The sequence below is a fragment of the Ips typographus genome, linkage group LG1, assembly GCF_016097725.1.
Source record: "Ips typographus isolate SLU linkage group LG1, UJ_Ityp_2.0, whole genome shotgun sequence".
Taxonomy (NCBI): domain Eukaryota; kingdom Metazoa; phylum Arthropoda; class Insecta; order Coleoptera; family Curculionidae; genus Ips; species Ips typographus.
In genome coordinates, this window is record NC_138422.1 from 4,379,759 (window position 1) to 4,402,549 (window position 22,791).

Consider the following 22,791-nt stretch of genomic DNA (forward strand, 5'->3'; position numbering starts at 1 on the left):
CACTTTTCTTAAATCCCATACGTTTTGTCATTTAAATGTCTTCCTAGAACGAAAAGTTATTTTTGCCAAAGGTCAAGGGTTGGAACGATGCCATCTAACCTTCTAACTATTTCTATTATACTCAATACAATTATTTTTGCTTAAAAAGTTTTAAATGCTGTTTTTGAAAACACCTCCGAAAAACCATATTAAATATGAAATAGTATTGGGAGAAGAATTAACTGCCGCCTATAATATAATGAGTCAATTGCCTTCTTATTTATGTTTTTTTTAAGCATTACTGGTAACCCCCTAGAGAGTAAATCTACAGAAATTCAAAAAGTAAAAACCTCAAAAATAAAAAATTAAATTGAGGTTTCTTTTCGACTTTTGGTTAACTTCAACCATTTTTGTCTTAATTGAACCTAACCTAGATAAAACGTGTCTATCATATTTCCCTAAGTTAAGAAATGCTTAACTTATTTTTTTGTTTTAACTTACTATAAAAATTTTTGTTGTTAAAGTATATGAAATAATTATTTTAAAAAATTGTGTAACACGATTTTTAATGTTGCAACATAAAATATATATTTTACTCCAAATAATTGTGACTCGATTAAACGTATTTTTGCCTTCGTTGACTGTAATTTAGAATGCAAACAACAAAACCTAATTCGTTAGTATAATTTTATTTTTTTAAATTTTTTTTTGTTAGAAAATAACATGATAAATAAAGCCTTAAGTTTTGTTTTAGACCCTTCTTTAATCACTTTAAGGAACAATATTTTTTCATTTATAACACATTTGAGTCTTTTTGAATCTAAGCTTACTGAGTCTATTTGTTTTTTAATGACTCAGTAGGTCATGAAAAATTATATAATTGTTTTGGTCTTTTATTTATGTAATTTATACTGATTTAAACTGGACTTATGTGCGTATGAAAAATTGAAAATTTTTATTTGCCACTCATGTCTTAATAATTATAAACACAGAGCGATATAAGTAAATCATTAAAACATTGCGTTGCCCATCTGGTTTCGTTACTTCCACCGCAACTTTCTATTCCAAGAAACTTATTAACCAATCCTGCGTACTTTTCTTAAAACTTTCAAATCGGTTTTAATGATTAACAAAAAAGTTGAAAAACCGGAAAAATTAATTTTTATAAAACAAAAAATTTTCTAGTGATTTATTGTTAAGAATAGCGCCATCAATCGTACTTACCGGCCTAATAGTGATGTCACTATTCCTGTCACTTGTTGATTACACTGCGCGTAATGTACGTCAGTTCTAAATGCACGGCATGCCGAAAGGGCACAACGACCGTTTATCCAATCGACCCGTCGGACGGGCGCGCAAACACTGCCATACTCGCGATAACAAAACGCACTTGTCGCAAACTCGGCACCGACGTTGCCAGTTCTCTTCTCGATTTGTCGGAAAAGCATCCGACCGAGATGAATCCGGCAGTACTGATGATGCTGGTGGTACTGATTGATTTATTTAAAGCTTTCGTGTTGAGGTAGGGTGATTCCCAGAAGAAATTAGGAATTAAGTGACTTGATGTATACCACTTGAGTTAAGTTTTACTTTGATGATAAATTTAGTGATAAGGGGATATTGTCATAGGTGTCCAAGAGCACCATGGACATTCAGACAACTAGCTCCAAGTTTTACGTGTGCAAACACTCGTCTAGCTCAGGGATTTAAAGCGCCATCGACTTTCAGGAGCAGGGGTACTCAACTCGGAAATCTTCATATGCTCTGGTAGTTTTCTGATCCAAAGTATAATTTTAAACCTGATACTTACAGTCAAGCAATGCAGTTAGAGAATTATAGTGAGCTAATTATATGGCGATAATTAACTTTTTAGGATCCTGTGACCTGGTGCTACACGTAAAAGTTGATTAGAGAAAGGTAAAGAAAATAGTATTATAGTACAGACAAAACTTTGGTTCAGTCATCTAGCTCTTTTTAGAAACTCGTGCAAACACTCGTCTAACTCAGAGGTCAAAAAAACTTGATACTTACAGTTAATGATTATATGGCGATTCGTTATGCGGACGACACAATTCTAATTGTAGATAACATGGTGGATTTGCGGGATATGCTTGGGACTGTCGGGGAATGCAGTAAGAACATGGGCACTGTATCAACAATATCAACACCAAGAAGACTAAATCGACAGCAGACTAAATCGACAGAGCCACAAGAATTTCAAAACGCAAGCCTAACATATGAGAATCAACCAATAGAGCGAGTAAATACATTTTAAAATCTAAGAACGTGGCTGTGTGAAAACTGGGAGACACAGAAATCAGATGGCGGATTGAAAACGTTCATAAAATTCAAAAAAGTGCTCACCAATACTGATTTCGATCTTTGCTTGAGAATTAGATTTGTCAAATGCTATGTCTGGACAGTGTTGCTTTATGGCATGGAGGGATGGACACTGAAGGTGAGCATTATGAACAAGCTGATGGAAGCATTCGAGATGTGGGTCTATAGGCGTGTACTGAGGATTCCATGGACTGTAAGAAGAACCCACGATGAGGTCTTGACTGCTAGACACCATTTAACGTCGAAAAACAGCATACCTGAGCCAAGTAATACGCAACGAGAGGTACCAATCCTTGCAATTGATAATTGAGGGGAAGATTGAGGGAAAGAGAGGAATCGGCAGGAAAAAGATGTCATGGCTCCGCAAAGTTCGGCATTTGCACCATACTCTTTGTATTTTTCTTTATTATTATAATAAATCACAATTTCTTATGGAAAAACCATGACAAGTATGAAAAGGGCACTTTGTTATGATAATTGCGCATGCCAACTGCTGTTTATTTTGGTAGATAATTTATGAAGGATTCGATCATAGGATATATCATATGAAAAATGACTATTTTTTAGTAAGTGAAAAGTCAAGCCAAAGCACACTTGCAGCTTTTAGCTACGAAAATAGCTGCACTGCCTGAAAGTTATTATAACAATTTATTCTCAATTTCATGAATTTCTCTAGTTCGGGATATTTAATTAAATTGGACCTAATACCCCAACAATAACATTACTTTAACTTCAACTGAGTGCCAACTCGCCGGCATATATTATAAGATCCAAGCAATCGGCCAAAATATTTTGCTTTATTTGAAAGGCCTAATGTGTAGCAAATCCTGAAGAAATAATTAGGCTAGAAGGATTTTGTTTTTCATTTTGTAATTTACATTTGTGTTACATGAACAGACTTGTTAGATAAACGTATTACAAAAACAAACTTTCAATTACTTGCTTTTATTTTAAGATATTCCAGTTCTCATTATGTCGAAAGTTATTAGTAACAATAATTATTTTAAGTGGTTGATTGACACAAAATCTAAATAGGAAAAGGTTACATTAAAACTGTGTAGAAATATCTAAAGTAGTTTTAAGATGGTTTTAAATAAATTATTTCCTCCAAAACTGTTTTTGAAATCTACTCATGATTGCATACTTCAGAATTTTAGATTTTTTTTGGTTTGGCCGTTTTCAATTACTGCAACTACTTTTCAAGAAAATTCACTTTTTATGGAAAAACACACATCAGAAATTTAGTTTGCATCTCGAAAAATGAGTTTTACCTCAGTGTTTTTGAATGAATACTTTTCTAACAGATGAGTTATGACATTTCACTATCAAATTTTTATTCAGAGTGTTAAAAATATTCAAAACACTTAGCTCCAAACATCAAACAAAACTTAGATATTGATAAAAAAAACTATGGTTTTTGATGTTTGGGGCTAAGTGTTTTGACTATCACCCTAGAATCTAGAAGGAAAAAACGTTCAAGAAAGTGTTAATTGAAAACCCAAAGCGCATTAACAAAGAAATAAGATCATTCACACCATCATTGTTCTGAATCATTAGTTATATCTAAAAAATGTTACATATCGACAACTCAAACAAAAAAAAATAGCGATCAATTTTTATATGGAACTTTTTGATCTTGTGCAATATCAGAAACGAAAAAATTTACTTTTGCAAAACAACTTACCAAAGTTCAATACCCTTTAATTTGTAAGGTAAATAAAGATAAAGGTAATTTGTCGTTCACACGTTACACAATTTATTATATTCCACCAATTTTGTGATAATAGAAAATAGTTTGCAGATTTCGACAGAATCATAGTACCTACTTACGGTTGTAAAGGCGATTAGAACCAAAAAACACACATACATCGTATGCATTGTTAACATTGATAACGAAAGTGGAAAGTTTCAGTTTTTTCTAGAATTAGTTTCCAATAAAAACGAAAACGATCCAGAATTTTCCAGATGTAATTGGAGTCACTCTTCTTCCTACAGATAAGGAAAAAATTCAAACACAATACAACAATAATAGTCGGGTTCAATAACCCAACGCACAATCTGATCATGTATTTAAATTTATTTGTTATTTAATGCGGAATTACAATGCGGTATCGCTTTTGTAGAGCGAGAAAAACTGTTTCGTTTATATAATCTATCGTTGTGGGGATAGATGCATCAATGAATAAATTTCAAGAAAAATTTGCACGTCGAGGAAAATAAAGCGTCGGTGTGGAAACCTTTTACGTTCACCTGCTGTTTAAATATTTATCTTTCGCAGTTTTAAGATTGATAATATCGGAATCGTGAATATAAGGACTATGTTAAACGAGATGAATATCTCATCATATATTTACTATGCTTTAGATAAAATTAGTCATCACTTTTAAATGTTAAGTCTAACGATATGGTTTAAGAGTGATTCAGTTTTTACATATTTCCCCTTTTATTGAGCTCTATTTCACTTGTATAAATTTAGGATTGTCAGGCTTCTAACCTGAAATGATTGACTAATGTGATGATTTAATAACCAAAATTCTACTTGTCAGTGTCAAAATGTCAGGAGATGAACCGCTCCATAAATACGATGATCCCAGTCTCAAAGGACTAAGCCGGTATTTTAACAGTAGTACCATAAAAGGACGGGCAAATGTAAGCATTGAAATAGTCTAATATCGCCTACAATCTACAACCACTTTTTATCGATGTAGGTAGCGATTGCCACCTATGCAGTTCTTATTGGAATCTATTTATTTACTAAACTGACCAAAACCAAAAATCCCGAATGCCCTGCAGAGGTCCGTAAGGACTAACAAATTTGTCAAAATTGTGTTATGTAAATGTATAGTTTGTAATGATGCGTTCTGGCGACAAAAACCGTTTTGGAAAGTGGAATCGCGTTATGCAATATTTGGATCGCTATATTTCCACAAAACATGCGGAGAATATAAAAAACGTAAGCACCTAAAATTATACTGTCATTTAAATAAATCTTAAGTAAACCAATTTGTCACGTTTAAATGTTTTAAGTGGACACACGCTTTAATTTATTGTTTCTCACATTGCTGCTAATTTTCTTCTTGCTAGAAAAATATAAACGATGCGGAGTTCATCGTTTTAATTAATTAAGCTGTATAGTCGAAATTGGTGAAATTCTGTGAGGTTAGAGTTACTATAGTCAACTAGCGACATATCAGAATATTTTGTTTTTCTACTAAAGCCTTCTCACAAAAAGGTTTATATGCCGAAAATCAAACAAAAAATAATCGGACGATATCGACGTCTCAATCAGGGTGCTCTACTGGCTCTATTACTGCACCGCAGTCAGGCCCATAACTACTTACGGACGGGAGCAATGAGGACTAAAGCTCCGGAGATGATGTTGAACCTCATGCCTCTGGAACTTTGTGCAAGAATGGACGCCACGCTTACAAACCACACGTAGGCGGCCAATTGCAGGCATACTCATACGGTTATTGCAGGATATGGGACGGAGCTACAGACCGATGTCCGCTCCCACTGATCTCAAGCGATCATCAGATTACCAAGTTCGCGCCCTCAAATCTCTTCAAAGGAAAATGAGCCGGAATTCTTCCGGCATAGTGACGTCTGGTACACGTACCGATTACTTGCAGAAGGATGCGAGGAAGCTAGTCATTTTGCCAGATCCGGACGCATGTCACAGAGTAATCTTCTCAGCGGATACACTGTCTTTCATGCTGAAGTACATGTCATCCTTGTTGCGGGCTTTTCTCGCCTTTGTCACACTCTTCTGGGACAGCCTATGCTGAGGCTCAGTAAACTAAGGGAGCTGCATCCGACCAGCATCGTTAGATTCATCGAATCAACGAGGCTGCTGTAGCTCCAAGTAGCGGTACGCGATAAGCCCTTTTGAGATCTCTACGTACATCTGGGCTTTAAGCCCCTTGCAGCTCCAAACAAAAACAACGGTCCACAATCTCATAGTACCACCCACCTAATAATACCAGGGAAAATCACCTCACACAACACGCGTTGGCAATTCACCCCGAAAGGCTACAAGCTGAACCTACCAGACTTCTCGGTACTGAAAACCTTCAAAACTATCTTACACATTAAATGGTGACAAAAACACAGCATTCGCCCCGAATAACGTTAAATAGCTCAATTCGATTCAACTATCGACCAGATAATTCCGTTACAATTTCAAAAACTGTATGTTGTATTTGGTAAAGATATGACCATCATACACGTTACAGTTATGTAATTTTTCAGAAAAACAATTTATCAGAATAAACACCCGGCTCAATTTCCCTACAATGTGCATTATGAAATTAAGATGTCTTTTCTGAAAATAAAAATGCTTGAAAACAGTTAAGTTAGCTTAAGAAGAAATAAATGTTACAAAAAGTTTCTAAATCGAATAAGAATTTAGATCTTTTTACAAAAAAAGTTTGGGGGGCTAAATCTAAAAGAAAATGAAAGCTTCAACACACTGTATTTCTTTAACACAGCATTTTTGGAATAGTTTTTATAGCAAACTATAGTTATTTTTGGACGTAAAATATGCGGTTTAAGTTTGCGTATTAAAACCTGAAACATACTGTATAATATATTATAGCTACAAAGTTAAAAGGATCGTTTATGTTTAACCACGTTTCTGTAATTTTGTAGGCCTCTTTGACAACCATAAGCTTTCTCGGCGGATTCTTCTTTTACGATAAAATAGTAAGGAATTATTTAGTGGAAAAGGATTACCCATGTCACTGTCCCAATCCAAAGGAATATAAACATAAAAATAAGATCAAAGCTCCTGACGTCATCGATGAGGATAACATTCCAAGCGATGTTCCGCCTATGTCCAAATAATGTTTCTTTCATTTGTTACTTTTTTTTCAATAAATTGCGCATATCTCCAAGTACTTGTTTATACAGTGAGCGGCAAAGCTATTGCATATAAGTAATCATTTAAAAATCAGGTGCCTACTTTTCAAAAAATCGCACATTTTTTATTTATACACAGATACACATGTGGATAGATTTTTATTAAAACATTATAAAATAAATTGTAATTTAATTTATTAATGTCTTTTCCTGCGTGGAACTTTTTCTCTCCGGGTTTAATGACAAATTAATAATCAAATATTTCAAAAATCACTTTTTCCTGCTGAACATACTTAACTATTAGAAAATAGTAGAATCTTAAAAAAACAATTACATTTGATATTGACCGAACACACATACACAAATAATATATTCAGTCAGAAATTCCACTATTAAAATGTCTTAAAAATAAAAATAACAAAAAATACACAGTTCTATAAATCATATAGTTCTTTTTCACAGCTAGTAATAGTTAGTTTTTAAAATGTGATAAGCTAGGCTGGTCAGTGGCTATTTTCGTGGTAAAAAAAGCACCCATTTCTTGACACATGATAGAAACTAACTAGGCTCTAGCAGTATATTGTGATGTTTAGTGTTAGTTTGCCGCGCAATCTTTAAATGCTAAAGCCGTCACTGCTTTTTGATGGCCTGCATACTTTCTTTCAAGCTTTCCCGACTCTACATTCCACAGCTTAGCAAAGTTATCGGAAGAAGCTAACAGAAAACATTTTATAAATCATTTTAAAAATTCCTTCTAATGTTTGATTAATAATAATGGCAGTAAAATAGTTTGCTTACCAGTAAAAACGTATTGACTGTCCAAACTCCAAGCAGCATCCCATACCCATCTCTGATTATCTTGGGTTAATTCTTGAAGCAACGTGTAATCGCGGGTATCCCAAATTCTCGCCGTTTGATCAGCGGAAGTTGTAATTAACATACTGGAATCCGGAGAATATTTGCATTTTAAAATTGCGCGTTTGTGAGCTTCAAATTTGTGTTTCGGTTGCAGATTGGTGAGGCTGGAACCTTAAATTGATGACATTGTTTTCAGCATTTTTTTTTCTTAATGTACAGGGTGGTCCAGTTTTAAATGTCAATAATTCACCAATCGATAGCCCATCAAAAAATAAGTTGACATGCATTATGTCATTTTCCTGAAGAACGCTTCCTAAGGAAGCCACAAACCTCCAAAGTTCAGTTTAAACAAAAATCGTTTTTTTTGCTACAACTGTCAGACCGTTGGACCAATTTTGATCAAATTTGGAACAAGTATTTATGAAAAGAGTACTCGTTTCGTAATTTTCTACGCTCACTGGATATTATTCAAAATTGACAAAAATGTCTCTTGGGTTATTGTATTTTTTACTTTAAAATGGTTCAAAAGGATTCAAATCTGGTCATCTGTAAGGTTTATGAGTTAATTTTTAGACTATAGGTAAACTTTTTTTTTTATTCAATTAAACACTGGTAACAGTCCGAAATTTCGAACTAATTTAATTCTAAAAATTAGTGTTCAAGACTAATATCGTAGCATTTAATGCCAAAATTGTTTAATTTTATCAATGAAAGGTCTGAAACTTACTTAACTTTTGCTATAAAAAATAGTTTAAAATTCGATTTTTCAGTCTTAAAGCACAATGAAGCGTCTAGAAGTCAATTTAATACTGACAAAGCGTGAAATGGCCTGTTTAAGCCTATCGAAAATGTAAAAATAGTTTTTTAAGTCTGCTATGTCAAAAACTTGGTGAAGGTAACCCTAAAACTCGATTTTCCAAGCTGAAAGCAGTTTTAAAGCTCTAAAAATAGTCCAGAGTTCTAAGAAAATGAAAAGTAAAGTAAAAAAACTTGGAAAGTTTTAAGTCAATTTTCATGAATCTAATGTCAATATCCTGTATTAAAGACTAAAATATTGAAATGTATCTTTGAAATTCATTTTAAGCTTTTGATGTCACTTTTCATTGATTCAGAGTCACTCTTTGGCGTCCAAGTCAATTTTCAAGGTTGAAGTGTGTGAATTTGTAGTCAAAAATTCTAGATAAAGTAGTTTTTCATGGATACAAGACAATATTCACTAGTAAAGTTTTTCAACTTATCTGAAAACTATAACGACTGACTACAAAGACAGTTTTTAAGCCTTTCAAGTCAATCTTCACAGTTTTCAAGTCAATTGTCAAGGCTAAAGTCTTTCAATTTGTAAGAAAACTGGTTACAAAGATAATTTTTAAGCCTCTCAACTGCATTTTCACCATTTCAAAGTAAATTTATTGGTTAATACGTCAATTTTCAAAACTAAAGTCTTTCAATTTGTCTGGAAACTATGAAAACTGGCTACAAAGACATTTTTTAAGCTTCTTAAGTCAATTTTCACCGCTTTCAAGACAATTTTTAAGTTGGGTTGGGTTGGTTTTGGGTCTTTGAACGTAATAACTCAATTAATTGGTAAACAAAGTTTTAAATCAGATTTTATAAGAGATAGTTATTTTGTCAAATTGAACAAGTAAAATAAAAAAAACTGAAATTTTTGAAAAATATCCAGGAACGTAGAGAATAAGGCCGAAAAATTAAAACCATCTTTCTGTATTTACACCACTGGACAGTGTCGACAAACGTCATTAACATCACATAATGAGTATTAATTTCATATGTATTTGTTCTAAATTTGATTAAAATTGCTCCAGCGGTCTGACAGTTATGACAAGAAACCGATTTTTAAAACTGAACTTTTATGGACTGTATTTTCCTTGAGAAGCATTTTTCAGGAAAATTATATAATGTATGTTTATATAATCTTATTTTTTGCTGGGCTATCGAGAATGAGATATGAATTATTAACATTTAAAACTGGACCACCCTGCATAATGTGGAGTCGTTACCAGGGCTTAAACTCCAAATGTAAGCTGTACCCTTATTGTTTACAGACACCATTTGTTTGCAGTCTGGAGAAATGTCAATACTAAGAATCATCACGTCATTCTCAGGAATGAGCATGTCATTTTCTTTCGAACGAAGGTCCCAACGATAAATAACTCCCTTTTGGTCACCTTTAAAATAAAAGTGTAATAAAAACAATAAGGTTAAACAGGGTATTTTCTAATGATTGCGAAAAATTTTGATTAGCGATTCTACATCGAAAAATAATGCCAGTTTGCCATATAGACCATATTTCAAAAATGCTTTGTTAAAGTAATACAGGGTGTTAAAGTTTGATTTTTCTTTTAGGTTTATTATGTTTTTTCTTCAAAATTTAAAATCCTTATACAATTTAGAAATTTTTTTGTATCATTTTTTTTACACATTTTAGAGATGGCAACACTGTCTAAGCCAACTGACACCGGTCAAAAACAGTCACGTGACTTTAAAATGTAACTTAAATGTTGATCATTTGGTAAATTAAATTTAGACAGTTGTTAAAGCTGAAATTGTAAAATACACGTTACATGATGTTAATTAATTAATTATACAATTTTGAGCTTACAACACTGTAAAAGCTAGTTGACATTGTCAAAAACAATCACTTGACCTTAAAAATGTAGTTTAAACATTAAATTGTTGAAAAAATTGGTAAATTATTATAATAATTTGTAGAGATTGTGGCTAAAGAACTTGATAACCAACAAACTAAAACCAAAATATTATTATTATTAACACAGTATATTTGTCTTCAAAATTATATTTTCTGCTCACCTTATAGACAAAGACTTGCATTGAATGCATGAGTGATTATTACCTATATAAAAATAATGTTTTTCATAAACATAATTAATTATAGTAGGTAGTATGGCAATAGTAACATTTTTCAAAAAGTTTCCACAAATAATTTTTTTTCAATTATGGTCATAAACTGTTTCTCACAAAGAAGGGATTAACCAATTAAAAATGAAAAAGTAACTGCATAAATTAACTTACCAATAATTAATTCAACTTGATTAGGATGCAAAACTGCACAATTAATTGGTGTCAAACTTGGTGACAAACTTTTTTCTTCACTTTTTTCTGAATCTTCCCTTGATGATCGAGTGAAGAACATTTTAGGGCACTGATTGCTCTTGGAGCGAAGATCCCATATCCTTGCTGTTCCATCCTCACCACCTGTTTTACACTTTTGTTAAATGCATAAATAATCAATTAAGTAACATACCTGAATACATCCAATGGCCATTTTCACCAAACCCAACACAGGTAACATTTTTTGAAGTCCCTTCATAATTTACTATAGCATTTGGATTATTGGCAACTAAATCATACATGTAAATGTGCTGGTAGCTGGCTGCTGCTAGTAATTTTTTATCAGTGGTGATTTCCAGAGCATTTACCTGAGAATCGGAATGTTGCAAAGTTCTGTGACAAACTCCAGTAGATGTTTGCCATAGTTTAATTGTGTGATCATATCCACCAGTTGCTAAAATTATTTGATCATTTTCCAGAGTATCTGTTAACATATTTATCCTGTTGTGAAATTAAAAAATATTACAAACTTGAAGAATGGCAATTAATTTTTAACTAAAGATTTGTTAACATAATTGTAATTCATTGGTATTGGTCAAATTTCTTATAATTTTTGAGTAATTTTATTTAAACAGAACAGTGTTTTGTTTTTTTTTTATCCTTTTATTAAACAATAACATTTGTGAGGTTAGGGTATCTTGAAACCTATTGTTTCTTCTTTTTTTCTTTTAATACACTCTTCTACCCAAATCACCGCCATCTATACTGTGTATCTATATTTTTTAATTATTTCGTGTAGTTGATTGCAAGTTGTGAGTGAAAAATCAAAGAAAGGTTCATTCCTGATCCAGATATGTATAATTAGAGCGTTTTATACACAATCAAGTCCAGCCTAAACAAATTGGTTAGAACATTTGCACATTTGAGGGCATGTCCGTAACCTAGCCTGCCATTAAGAAGGTATCATTACATCTACACATTTACACAATCACTGCTCATTTTATGATTTCGACTTTCGAGTTCCCTGCTTGATGTTAAACGTGTAAAGCGGTAGATGGAGATGCTGCCAATTAGTTTTGTCGAACTAATTTCCGAACATATTACCGGCGTCTGTAGGTAGGTGACTGTCAAATAAACGTCAAAGAAAAGGTGGCGTCTAGGCACTGCGCATTTTACAGACCGACATCGACGTAAATACCGGCCATTTTAAAAATTAAAGTCAAAGAATGAAGTCTGCATCTTCTCCGAAGCCAGCCAAAGCGATGGTTCCGAAAACCGAAACTGTTGCCCCGGAAAACCAACCAAAATCGGATAAGGTAAACTCCCGCCTTGTATAACTTAATCCGAATATAATTTTACGAAATGTAATTTTCACGAAACCAAGTTTTAAATCTACCGCCTCATTTTAAAGGGCCCAGGCATGCGCAATTTGGGGCTGAAATTAGTCAAAAATCTATGTGGTGCTACTATCTTTCGCCATTTTGTTGAAGCCATTCAGTTGTTGTTCGGCTAAAGTGTTTGATTAGTGTGCCGTTTAGTCATAAGTTTATTATTAATTGCATTGATTTTCCCGTGAAAATTGCCTGTTAATAGTGTTTCGTTGATTTTTGCATAAAAGGAGTTGGTCACAATGGCGGTTGATGACAAGGCGTCGTGTAAAGAGCTGGATCAGTGGATTGAACAACTAAACGATTGTAAGCAATTAACGGAAAATCAAGTAAAGACGTTATGTGACAAGGTGAGTTTTGTACTCTATTCAAATCTATTCTGTTTTTGCCTCTCTTGTAACTTAACTATCCACCTGAGCTTCATTTCCAATTATTGACACAATTTTAAGTACAAGTACTCTCCAAGGAGTAAAGTGGCTAGAACAGTTTCATTTCAGTGCAGTCTCTTAAATTTACTGTAACTATTAGCACTAGACACCAAACCGTTTTCAATAATTAATTATCTAGTTAAACTTGAAAAAATGTCTATTTAAAGTTTATAACAATTTACAGGCAAAAGAAATACTTTCAAAAGAGTCAAATGTTCAGGAAGTTGACTGTCCAGTAACAGTGTGTGGAGATGTACATGGTCAGTTCCATGATCTCATGGAACTATTCAGGATAGGCGGACGGAGCCCTGACACAAATTACCTGTTTATGGGAGACTATGTTGATCGTGGATATTATTCAGTTGAAACAGTGACACTTTTGGTGGCATTGAAAGTCCGGTACAAGGACAGAATCACCATTCTGCGAGGCAATCATGAGTCTAGACAAATTACACAAGTATATGGTTTCTATGATGAGTGTTTGAGAAAATATGGAAATGCTAATGTATGGAAATACTTTACTGATTTGTTTGACTACCTACCATTGACAGCACTGGTGGACAGTCAAATATTCTGTTTGCATGGAGGTTTAAGTCCTAGTATTGACACTCTAGACCACATCAGATCCTTGGATCGTTTACAAGAGGTAAGTGACCTTTTTACTATCAATTGTGTAATAAAAACTTTTGAAGCCATTGAGTTGTAGAACAGGTATTGCCTAGTTTTGTCATCACAAGTGTATTATTATTAATTTGTTTAAGGTTTTTGGAAGGACATCAACAATTTATTAATTCCTATTTGAATGTCACATAGGAGTTAGTGATAATAATGTTTTGCACTTTACCATGCTAGTCATTTTGAACAACATTATTTTGCATTTTAGTACTCTTAAGTTTTATACCAAAAAGTGTGACACTTCTTAATTAAATATAAATAGGAAGTGTAACTAACAACTAAAAATTGGGTCATGTAAAAAGGGGGACTGATAATAGTTTAAACTAGTCAAGGTCTACTACTTTATGGTTTACATATCCAGCTACTAGTATTTAATCAACTTATACTATTCATTTTTTTGATATGTAAATTTAGGTAATATTTATTAAATAAACAATAAAAATTAAAAGATGAATAATAAGGACCATGGGTCAAGTAGAAAATTAGTTTAAGTACTTTGATAAACTGAGATAACAATAGGTAGTAATGATAAATCATACTGATGAGTCATTTAAATGGTGTATTTTAAAACAGAAAAAGAAATAAAATCAGGATTTCATAACATTCATAACATTACAGTATTAATAACAACTTATTACTCTTTTGCATAATACTTAACCTATTAAATTTGCACTAATACATGATAAGTAAGTTCAATATGTGTTTATTAATTAAGTTCACTGTTTTAATTTTGCTCTATACTTTTATTACATTTAAAGGTAATACATTCACTTTGTTTAATATTTCAACATAAATGGCACATTTAGTAATTTCTCCAACCTGCAGATCAGAGAAATTGGTTTCCAATGGTATGTAATATGTAATGTATATTTTATAATTTTTAATAAACTTTATTCTACTTCTTTGTTGATATAATATATAGGGTGTTACAACTTCGATGCTTAGTTAAATGGAGGCAAAGTTGCAAATTTTATTGCTAAATAATATTAAAAAAAAAATTAAAATTTTGATTCTACTGAGGGGTAGATCGCTGAAGTATTTTGGTGTACACACTCGAGGTATTATGAGGTATTTATAAGGCATTTTATAGAATTTTGAGGCATTGACTGTATATTTCAAAATGTCTTGTGATATTTTTATTGGAATTTTTAGCAAAATAAAGCCTAAATAAAGGAAATTTTGCGATATTTTAAAGAATATATTGTAGTAGACCAAGCAGCAGACAATACAGTGCATCAATATAACAAAATTGACCGCACATGTAAATATTATGGTAAAATCTTTGTTACATGATATTAAGTTGAAACAATATTCATTACAAATTATTATGATAATTTACGAATTTTTCAACATTTAATAGGTCATTTTTAAGGTCACATGATAGTGTTGCCAGCTCTAAAAATGCATAATCAAAGTCACATGCTGTGTCTCTTACAGTTTCAGCTTTTACAACTGTCTAAAATAGTCTAAATTTAATTTACCAAGTTTTTAAAGTTTAAACAACATTTTAACGGTCACGTGATTAATTTTGACAGATATCAACTGGCCTTTACAGTGGTGCAAGCTCAGAATTGCATTATTAACGTTAAGTGACGTGTACTTTGCAATTTAAATTTTGACAACTATCCAAATTTTATTTATCAATTTCCCAAAGTTGAAATTGCGCTTTGAAGGTCACGTGACTGTTTTTGACAACGTCAAATGGTCTTTACAGTGTTGCAAGCTCAAAAATTGAATTATCCAAGTCACATGACGTGTATTTTGCAATTTAAGTTTTTACAACTGTCCAAATTTTATTTATCAATTTTCCAAAATTTAATTTGCGTTTTAAAGGTCACGTGACTGTTTTTGACAATGTCAACTGGTCTTTACAGTGTTGCAAGCTAAAAAATTGAATTATTCAAGTCACGTGACGTAGTTGTCACAATTTTATTTACTATGACAGTTAGAAGATTAGTGCAAACGTCAAAATATAACGCGTAATTTCAGACAAACGTACAAAAAATATTTTTGTTAGAATTTGGAAAAAACAGTCACCTGACCTTAGAAAATCAATTTTAAGCTTTCGGCAGAAGGTCAAGTCAAGTGTCAAAAATGCTAAACGGGTTGCGATTGTTTGGCAAATCGGACAGCAAATATTTTTCAACAAATAGTCAAAGGAAATATTACACGGACAAGCAAATAATATTTGCTTCATGTAATTCCTGTTTTAGTCATTAAAATAATAATCCTTATAGTTGTAGATAAAATGTTGTAAGTAACACTTTAAGGATATGTTATTAACACACTATGTGATTACACGACTTGGTCTACGGTCTCGTCGTGCAAATTTTTACATGCATGCATTAATAATATTCATATCCTACTTGTTACGTAAATAACTATATATTTTTTTTACCAAATTATTTAGCAATACAAAATAAAATGCGCAACAATGCCTCCATTTAGTTTTGTGTGAAAATAACGGTATGTGAGATTAATTCACTACATTATGGATACTAAAAATATAGGCTATTAAAACTACAATACTCCACTTCTCCTGTTGCATGTGCTTATCTTTGTGGAATTATCAAAAGATAATTTTCTACAAGTTTGCATTATGATAGTGGCATTCTCATTTAACTTATACGATAATTTTTTCTTTTTTGAAATATATGACCTGAAGTCAAATTGGAGTTAAGAAAAGATCAAAATAAACTCTTTATAAACAATTTGTATGAAATCTATTATTTATGGTCACTTTCAGAGAATCAGTTTTATGCCAATAAGAATCTTAAACTTAAAATGTTTACAAAGTGATTTAACCTTAGGTAGTTTAAGTGAAAACTGTAATTGTAAATTGAAAATTATTTTGTTTTACATATAGTCAAATTGTGACTAATTGTGATTGTGATAGAATGGAAAAATTTTAATACAAAAAAGATGCAATTTAAATTGATTGCAAAATGATATATCATTATCATGTTCCTGAACTAAATAGTAAAGTTTCGGAAATAAAAGAAAAATGTCGGAGGAATTGGATTATTTTGTGAGACTTCTTGAGAAAATCACAACAATCGCTCTGCTGATGGCCGTTAGTGATATCCATGTATGTTTTGTCCTTCCTTTCTCAGATACACCCATACATGTTTCACCACATGTATTTCAGTTGACCTACTCCTTTTTACCTCACACTTGTTTTGACGGAATTACCCACACAAATCGCTTTTTTATTAAACATAAACATAACTAAATGTCAATCAGATGAATTCTGCTCCTGCCAGTCCTGCCTATGGTTAATGATATGTGATGCGTCAAATGTTCTCAACTCAATGCTTGTATGAAAAAAAAATGCCACATTAACATGTTTTAATAAATATAATTATTTGACAGGTGCCACATGAAGGCCCTATGTGTGACTTACTCTGGTCTGATCCAGATGACCGTGGCGGATGGGGTATTAGTCCCCGAGGTGCTGGTTATACTTTTGGTCAGGACATTTCAGAGACATTTAACCACTCCAACGGACTCACTTTAGTATCAAGGTAAGTCTACTACGATATTGTGGTAAAAGTTTTCAGAATTTCGGGCTTGGTGCCTGTTGTAGAATGAAAATTAAGCCTGTGAGCTGATTTGATTGAAGCATCAACAATCAAATAGACTACTTTAGGTGTTTTATTTTAGTTGAAAGGGTTCTTTTAGTTAAGAAAATGTTTGAGGGTGTGCATAGAAGTGAATATACACTTCACTATGGTAAAGTCTGAACATCGTTTATGTTCACTGTCTGTGGCTGACTTTAGAAAAATAATCCATAAAATTGGTGAAATTCTTCCGTCTAGAATGAATTTAAAAAGATTAATTTTGTTGTCCTGAATAGCATAGACCACCCAATGACTCCAAAGGAGGATTAGGATAAGCTTTGTGTTCTTGGATTTTTGAGTAGGGATTGATTTGAAAATATATGTTAGGTTGAGATCTCCCAAAATCGTTGGTGTTCCTTTTTTTCTTTAAATAAGAAAATAATAATAAGTCTCTTTATTTCAAAATTATGTTATAACAACACAAAGTGAAATAACGTTAAGAGGCGAATTTTCTCTAAAATGTCTGCCTTGGAGGATGGATGGTTCGCCTGCATAGTTAGGATTGTTAGGTTAAATTCATGTCAACAGGTGTTAAAAGTGTAAAAGTTGTTTGTTTTGATTAGTATTAGTATTATTAATAGTTTAAATTCATAATGGAGTGTTCAGTTTTCGTAAATGGCGAATTTTTTACAACACATATGAAGCAGCTGAAATAGCTTAACAGTTAAAAACATGTATGAACCCTTAACCTAATTAAAATTCAGATTTCAATGAATACCTATCTTTTTCTTTTGTAGATGAGTTTAATTTTTGAGAAGTACCCTAGCCAAGAGTTTTATTTTTTTGTTATTTTGTGACCTGTGCTGATTTATTTTGTAAAATTGTAATTTGCTACAAGGTAGTAGGTGTTGCTGTTCTGTTAGTAAACAAATCAAATTTCAAATAATTCAAACCACTTTTTATTGATGTTTCACGTTGACAGATGACAGAGTTAATTATGACGTCACAAAAGTTAACTACTGTTAATGTGTGTCGTCTCGACTTAAACTTAACCACTCCAAAGGAAATTGACCTAAAGAGACAAAGCATGCACTTCTTATCTTCTATAAGAAGATAATTATATATTATTAATTATTATTATTATCTTCTTTATTTGCTGTAAAAGACTACTAAACTATATGACTCTAAATCAATCAAGTAACGACTTAGTTGTTTTTTCAATGGTTTTGGTCCACTTATGCATTTTAGCCTTAATTGTAAGCTGTTGAAGAATGATAATTTCCGCAGGCTGGTTCTGCTTTTCGCTGAAACTTTTTGGTGTATGTAGATCGCAGTTCCCCCATGTTGTCCTTCCTCACGACAGAACCATGATTTAACTTAAAAGTTGTTGATTCCGAGTTGTTTCAGTTGTTCCTCACTTTTCCAGTGCTATTTTGATGTATTATGCTTGTGAAAAAATTCCAGTTAAGCAACTTTGAGGCAATTAAAAACCAACAAATTTAAAAATTCATATCTCCTTTATTTGAGGAGCTAAAATTATCATTAAAAAAGCGTTTTATAGGGAATTTAATGCTCTTCAAGAAAGCTAATTTGACTTTTTGTCGTATTTAGTCGGGGAAAGAAGTTATTGGCCAAAAACTGCACGGACTTTTTAAATGTCAATTTTTGTTTTGTACTAACTTATTTTGGTTAATAACTCAAAAACGGTTAGAGTTACGAAAAAAGTGCGAATAATCAAAAATGTTCCCCATGAAACGCTGAATCGACCCACGTAACTTTAAAACTCCAAAACGGGTGGTAGTATACAGGGGGTGAGTGATAAGTAACGTCTGTCCAGTTTTTGCCACACCCTGTACGTATTGTGGGGGTTAGAATTTTTTGCCGCACGCCACTGAAAAGAGGAGCTCGAAACGGTTCTTTTGAGTGGTCGAACCACCCTAAAGTCCCGAAAATAACCGAGATACAGGGTGTTCAAGTTTTAGTTCTAATTTTGTGGCAAAAATGCATGAAATCAGTTTTGGGTAAATATCTCAGAAACGGTTAAAGTTACAAAAAATTTACAAGAGAGCAAAAATTTTCCCTATGACCTGCTGCATCCACCCATGTAAGTTTCAACATCAATTTTTGCTCCCAATATACAGGGTGTGCACGGAAAATACAGTGGTTTCCTTATTTTGACCACCCTGTAAGCAGTTTTTAAGATAGAATTTTTTGCTCAACTCCTTTGGAAAGAGCAGTTTAAAATCGTTCTTTTGAGTGGTTAAATCACCCTAAAGTCCCAAAAATAACCGAGATACAGGGTGTTCAAGTTTCAGGCTAAGTTTTGGGTTAAACTTACAGAAAGTGCATTAAAACAGTTTTTGAGAGGGTGTTTTGTTTTTAGATCCTTTGCGCCTAGTACTTTTGTTACTGACGTTACTCGATATAAAAAAAATTGTGAGTAGTAGTTTATTTGACATCGGTAGTTTTTGAGTCTTCTCTGATATACCGGACACTTGATGTCACGCGCTGAATGTTGACTTTCCTGCGCTGTGTATTTAATTTTGACAGTTAGTACACTTCCTGCCTCTATGATCATTTGCTCCACATTTATTTATAAATTATTATTATTATTTTCATTTATTATTTTTTTTTTTTAATGAAAAACTAAACATCTGGCTACGTGGCGCGTTATTGTCGTCTACTGTAGCTATATTGGATTAATTAAAAGTAAAAAAATATAACAAGTTCGGAATGTTTCAATTACAAAATAAATTATTTATGTATATAATTGACGAATTTAGAAGCACATTTGTCAACAACACAGCAAAAAATTTACCAACTCTACTGTCCTTTAATGCATATTTGTATATAAATTAGTAACATGTTTTTTTTTAATAGGGCCCATCAATTGGTCATGGAAGGTTACAATTGGTGTCACGATAGGAACGTCGTTACAATATTCAGTGCACCCAATTACTGCTATAGATGCGGAAATCAAGCAGCCATCATGGAACTTGATGACGCGCTTAAATATTCATTGTAAGTATTTGCTTCAGGATTGCATTTTGGTACGTGACGAGCAAAGTTTTTTACAGCTTACAATTTGACCCAGCCCCAAGACGCGGCGAACCACACGTGACTCGTCGAACTCCGGACTATTTCTTGTAATTTTTATATTTAATAATGTCAATCTCATCTCTGCTTAGATTATATTACTGATGTATTTGTTAACATAAATGGTAAAACCAGCAGCAGAAACGCGCATGCAAAATGAATATCTCTCGCGATGTGTAACTATTATAATAAAAACAAACTTTAAATTTAGTGAAAATATAAAACGTTTTAAAAGTCGATATGTGGCTTTAGCTGTTCGATTATTATTTAATTTATTCTTAGATGTCTCCGTGGAAGTCGCGAAACGTCTTGGTGAGTGGACTTTTTTTTATAATAATTTCCTTTTAAGCTTAGAAGCCGTATATTTAAGATATTGATTAAAAGTGAATCAGTAAGTTGCACTAAAAATTACAGTTTTCGGGTCTATTGCAATAACATAGAGATTTCTAATTCAGGTAAAATACGCATTTACCGTCATTTTTGTTGTAGCTAGTTAACTTGTGATCTATAACTAACCAATTCGTTTATGTGTGGTATCAAGTTGATAAGAATACTTTGTAGCAATAGGTGGAGTCCCTCATTAAATCATTTTACTTTATATTTATTGAACGGGCTATTATTTACTGGTAATTTTTAATACTCAATTAATTGGAATTAAATCTTAAATACAACTAGAAAGCAGTTATCCCAAAAAATGGAAAAAAGTAGCATATTTTCAAATACAAGGAGAAAAAAGTCTTTGCCACATTCATTTAATAAACTGCTTATGGAAAAAATCGATACAGCATAATTTTTGGCAATTTTCAATGGACTGGATCTCCGAAATTCCTCAGCCGAATTTAATATTATATATACAGGGTGTTCGGATTTAGTGTGTTTTGACACAAAACTTCCATTTCCCGGCTAGATAGGAGAAAACTAGTATACGCCATAATATACGCCTAGACTTCGATTTTTGAAAAAATATTAATGGCAAAAACTGTATTTCGATATCTTGTCAGTTCGCTGCGTTTTTCAAATTTTGTCCATTTTGAAAACTTACAACTGTTTGTTGAAACAAAAAAAACAATCGAACCAAAACATTCTTAAGGTACTTTTTCTATGAGATTTCTGGGGCATGTTTGTTTTTTTGCTAAGGCCTTCCGTTTTCTCAAAAACTGACCTAACTTTATTAATTTAGATTGAAATGACGGTTGGTTATGACTAGAGTCTGGATTAAAAAGTAGTAAAATCGTGAAAAAAAGCAATAAGCAAAATTATTTTGCTCAAAAAACATAAAAATCTGTAAAATGCAAATATTTTTACTTTTTTTGAGTTCTAGACATTTTTTAAAGCTTTTACACTGGTTTAGAAGCATACGAAAGATTTTAAACATAGAGACATTTGGAAGGTTTTTGGACAGTTTAAAGAGCATATTGAAGGTTCTGGAATGCTTTAGAGGCATTTGGAAATTCTTAGACGGTTCTAGAATTTTTTTGTAGCTTTTAGACTGTTTTGATATTTTTTGGGAGCATCTGACTAGTTAAAGAGCATTTGGAATCTTTTACGGTTCTAAAAGCTTTTGGAAGCTTCTAGATTGTTTTGAAAGGCTTCCGACTATTTTAGAATCTTTTTGTTGTTTCTGCAGTGTGACTACTTTAGGAACATTGAAGGTTCTGAAGTGCTTTTAATGCATTTGAAACCTTGTAGACGGTTCTAGAAACTTTTAGAAGCTTTACGACAAGCTTAAGACTTAAAGAATCCACTATTTCCTGTACACTGGAAGCAGTGATCAAAAGAGCCAGATCATCTGCATATTGCACAGCAGCTACGTTAGCTGAAATACAATCTTGAATCGAGTTGACATACACATTGAATAAAATCGGCGATAAAGGGGAACCCTGTATCAAGCTCCTAGAGCAGCTAACAGGACCGATCAGCGATTTTTCAGTGGGATCTCTACAAACATCAGTCTTGACTGAAAGAAATCACGGGGCAGTCGGCATCAATGTCAATGGGAACATTGTAGTTATTGGCCTCATTTGCTTTCACGCTCCATGGAGCTAGCAGAGCTTTTTTGACGTCACCATGACGTAATTTGGGAAAACCATAATTTGACCAACTGTCAAATTACGTCATTGTGATGTCAAAAACGCCCTACTCGATTTAATGTCCAAATATACATCAACCTCAACCCAAATGCGACTTTTTGGTGACATTTCGAAAAATATTCTCACTAAATACCGCTCGAGCTGTTCAATTAACCAGATAATTTTAAAGCTTTAAACTCGCCCCGAAAATTTAAATGGTGGCCGAGCCGGTATTTTTGGACATAACGTGTATAAATTATGATTTCTGCTGTGTAAATCGTACCGCCAACTGGCAAATCACATTTGACTATTACGCGAACATACTTCATAATCGCTCCTCCTAGTTCTTAAATAGAGTATACTCTCCAAAAATTATTATATAGGTTTCTTGTGTTAGGATGTTCAAACCTTTCAAAGATCTATTTTTTAATAATAAAAACAAAATAAA

The 22,791-nt window shown here is 32.7% G+C and overlaps 3 protein-coding genes and 1 long non-coding RNA gene across 4 annotated transcripts in view; 2 read left to right on the top strand and 2 right to left on the bottom strand.

Annotated features, from left to right (window-relative positions):
• The window catches only part of E23 (ABC transporter G family member E23), a 132,402-nt gene extending 130,970 nt beyond the window's left edge, over nt 1-1,432 (bottom strand). Inside the window, exon 1 of the mRNA XM_081995525.1 lies at nt 1,204-1,432. The gene's annotated coding sequence lies outside the window, so the exon portion shown is untranslated. The remainder of the gene's footprint in view (nt 1-1,203) is intronic.
• A 3,692-nt stretch (nt 1,433-5,124) lies between these two features.
• On the top strand, nt 5,125-7,214 carry LOC145735138 (uncharacterized). Its single transcript, XR_014179587.1, has 2 exons — nt 5,125-5,272; nt 6,970-7,214. It is a non-coding gene; the product is annotated as an uncharacterized LOC145735138 (long non-coding RNA).
• Nucleotides 7,215-7,357: 143 nt separating this feature from the next.
• Lst8 (MTOR associated protein, LST8) lies at nt 7,358-11,810 on the bottom strand. Its single transcript, XM_081988804.1, has 5 exons — nt 11,321-11,810; nt 11,089-11,271; nt 10,056-10,223; nt 7,978-8,208; nt 7,358-7,893 (listed from the first exon to the last, which is right to left on the bottom strand). Exons 1-5 carry the CDS (start codon nt 11,619-11,621, stop codon nt 7,775-7,777), a joined length of 1,002 nt encoding a protein of 333 aa, XP_081844930.1. The 5' UTR covers nt 11,622-11,810; the 3' UTR covers nt 7,358-7,774.
• Nucleotides 11,811-12,285: 475 nt separating this feature from the next.
• On the top strand, nt 12,286-20,513 carry mts (protein phosphatase 2 catalytic subunit mts). Its single transcript, XM_081988792.1, has 6 exons — nt 12,286-12,443; nt 12,746-12,865; nt 13,128-13,589; nt 16,991-17,142; nt 20,059-20,199; nt 20,256-20,513. The coding sequence occupies exons 1-6, from the start codon at nt 12,354-12,356 to the stop codon at nt 20,326-20,328; spliced, it is 1,038 nt and encodes a 345-aa protein (XP_081844918.1). The 5' UTR covers nt 12,286-12,353; the 3' UTR covers nt 20,329-20,513.
• Nucleotides 20,514-22,791: the final 2,278 nt, after the last annotated feature.

Excerpts from the sequence above, each read along its gene's own strand:
- Lst8 (XM_081988804.1), bottom strand. The coding sequence starts at position 11,621 with ATGTTAACAGATACTCTGGAAAATGATCAAATAATTTTAGCAACTGGT. Across the intron at positions 8,209-10,055 it reads CATTTGGAGTTTAAGCCCTG|GTTCCAGCCTCACCAATCTG; the intron begins GTAACGACTCCA and ends CATCAATTTAAG. Across the intron at positions 7,894-7,977 it reads CAGTCAATACGTTTTTACTG|CTTCTTCCGATAACTTTGCT; the intron begins GTAAGCAAACTA and ends GTTTTCTGTTAG.
- mts (XM_081988792.1), top strand. The coding sequence starts at position 12,354 with ATGAAGTCTGCATCTTCTCCGAAGCCAGCCAAAGCGATGGTTCCGAAA. Across the intron at positions 12,444-12,745 it reads ACCAACCAAAATCGGATAAG|GAGTTGGTCACAATGGCGGT; the intron begins GTAAACTCCCGC and ends TTTGCATAAAAG. Across the intron at positions 13,590-16,990 it reads CCTTGGATCGTTTACAAGAG|GTGCCACATGAAGGCCCTAT; the intron begins GTAAGTGACCTT and ends ATTATTTGACAG.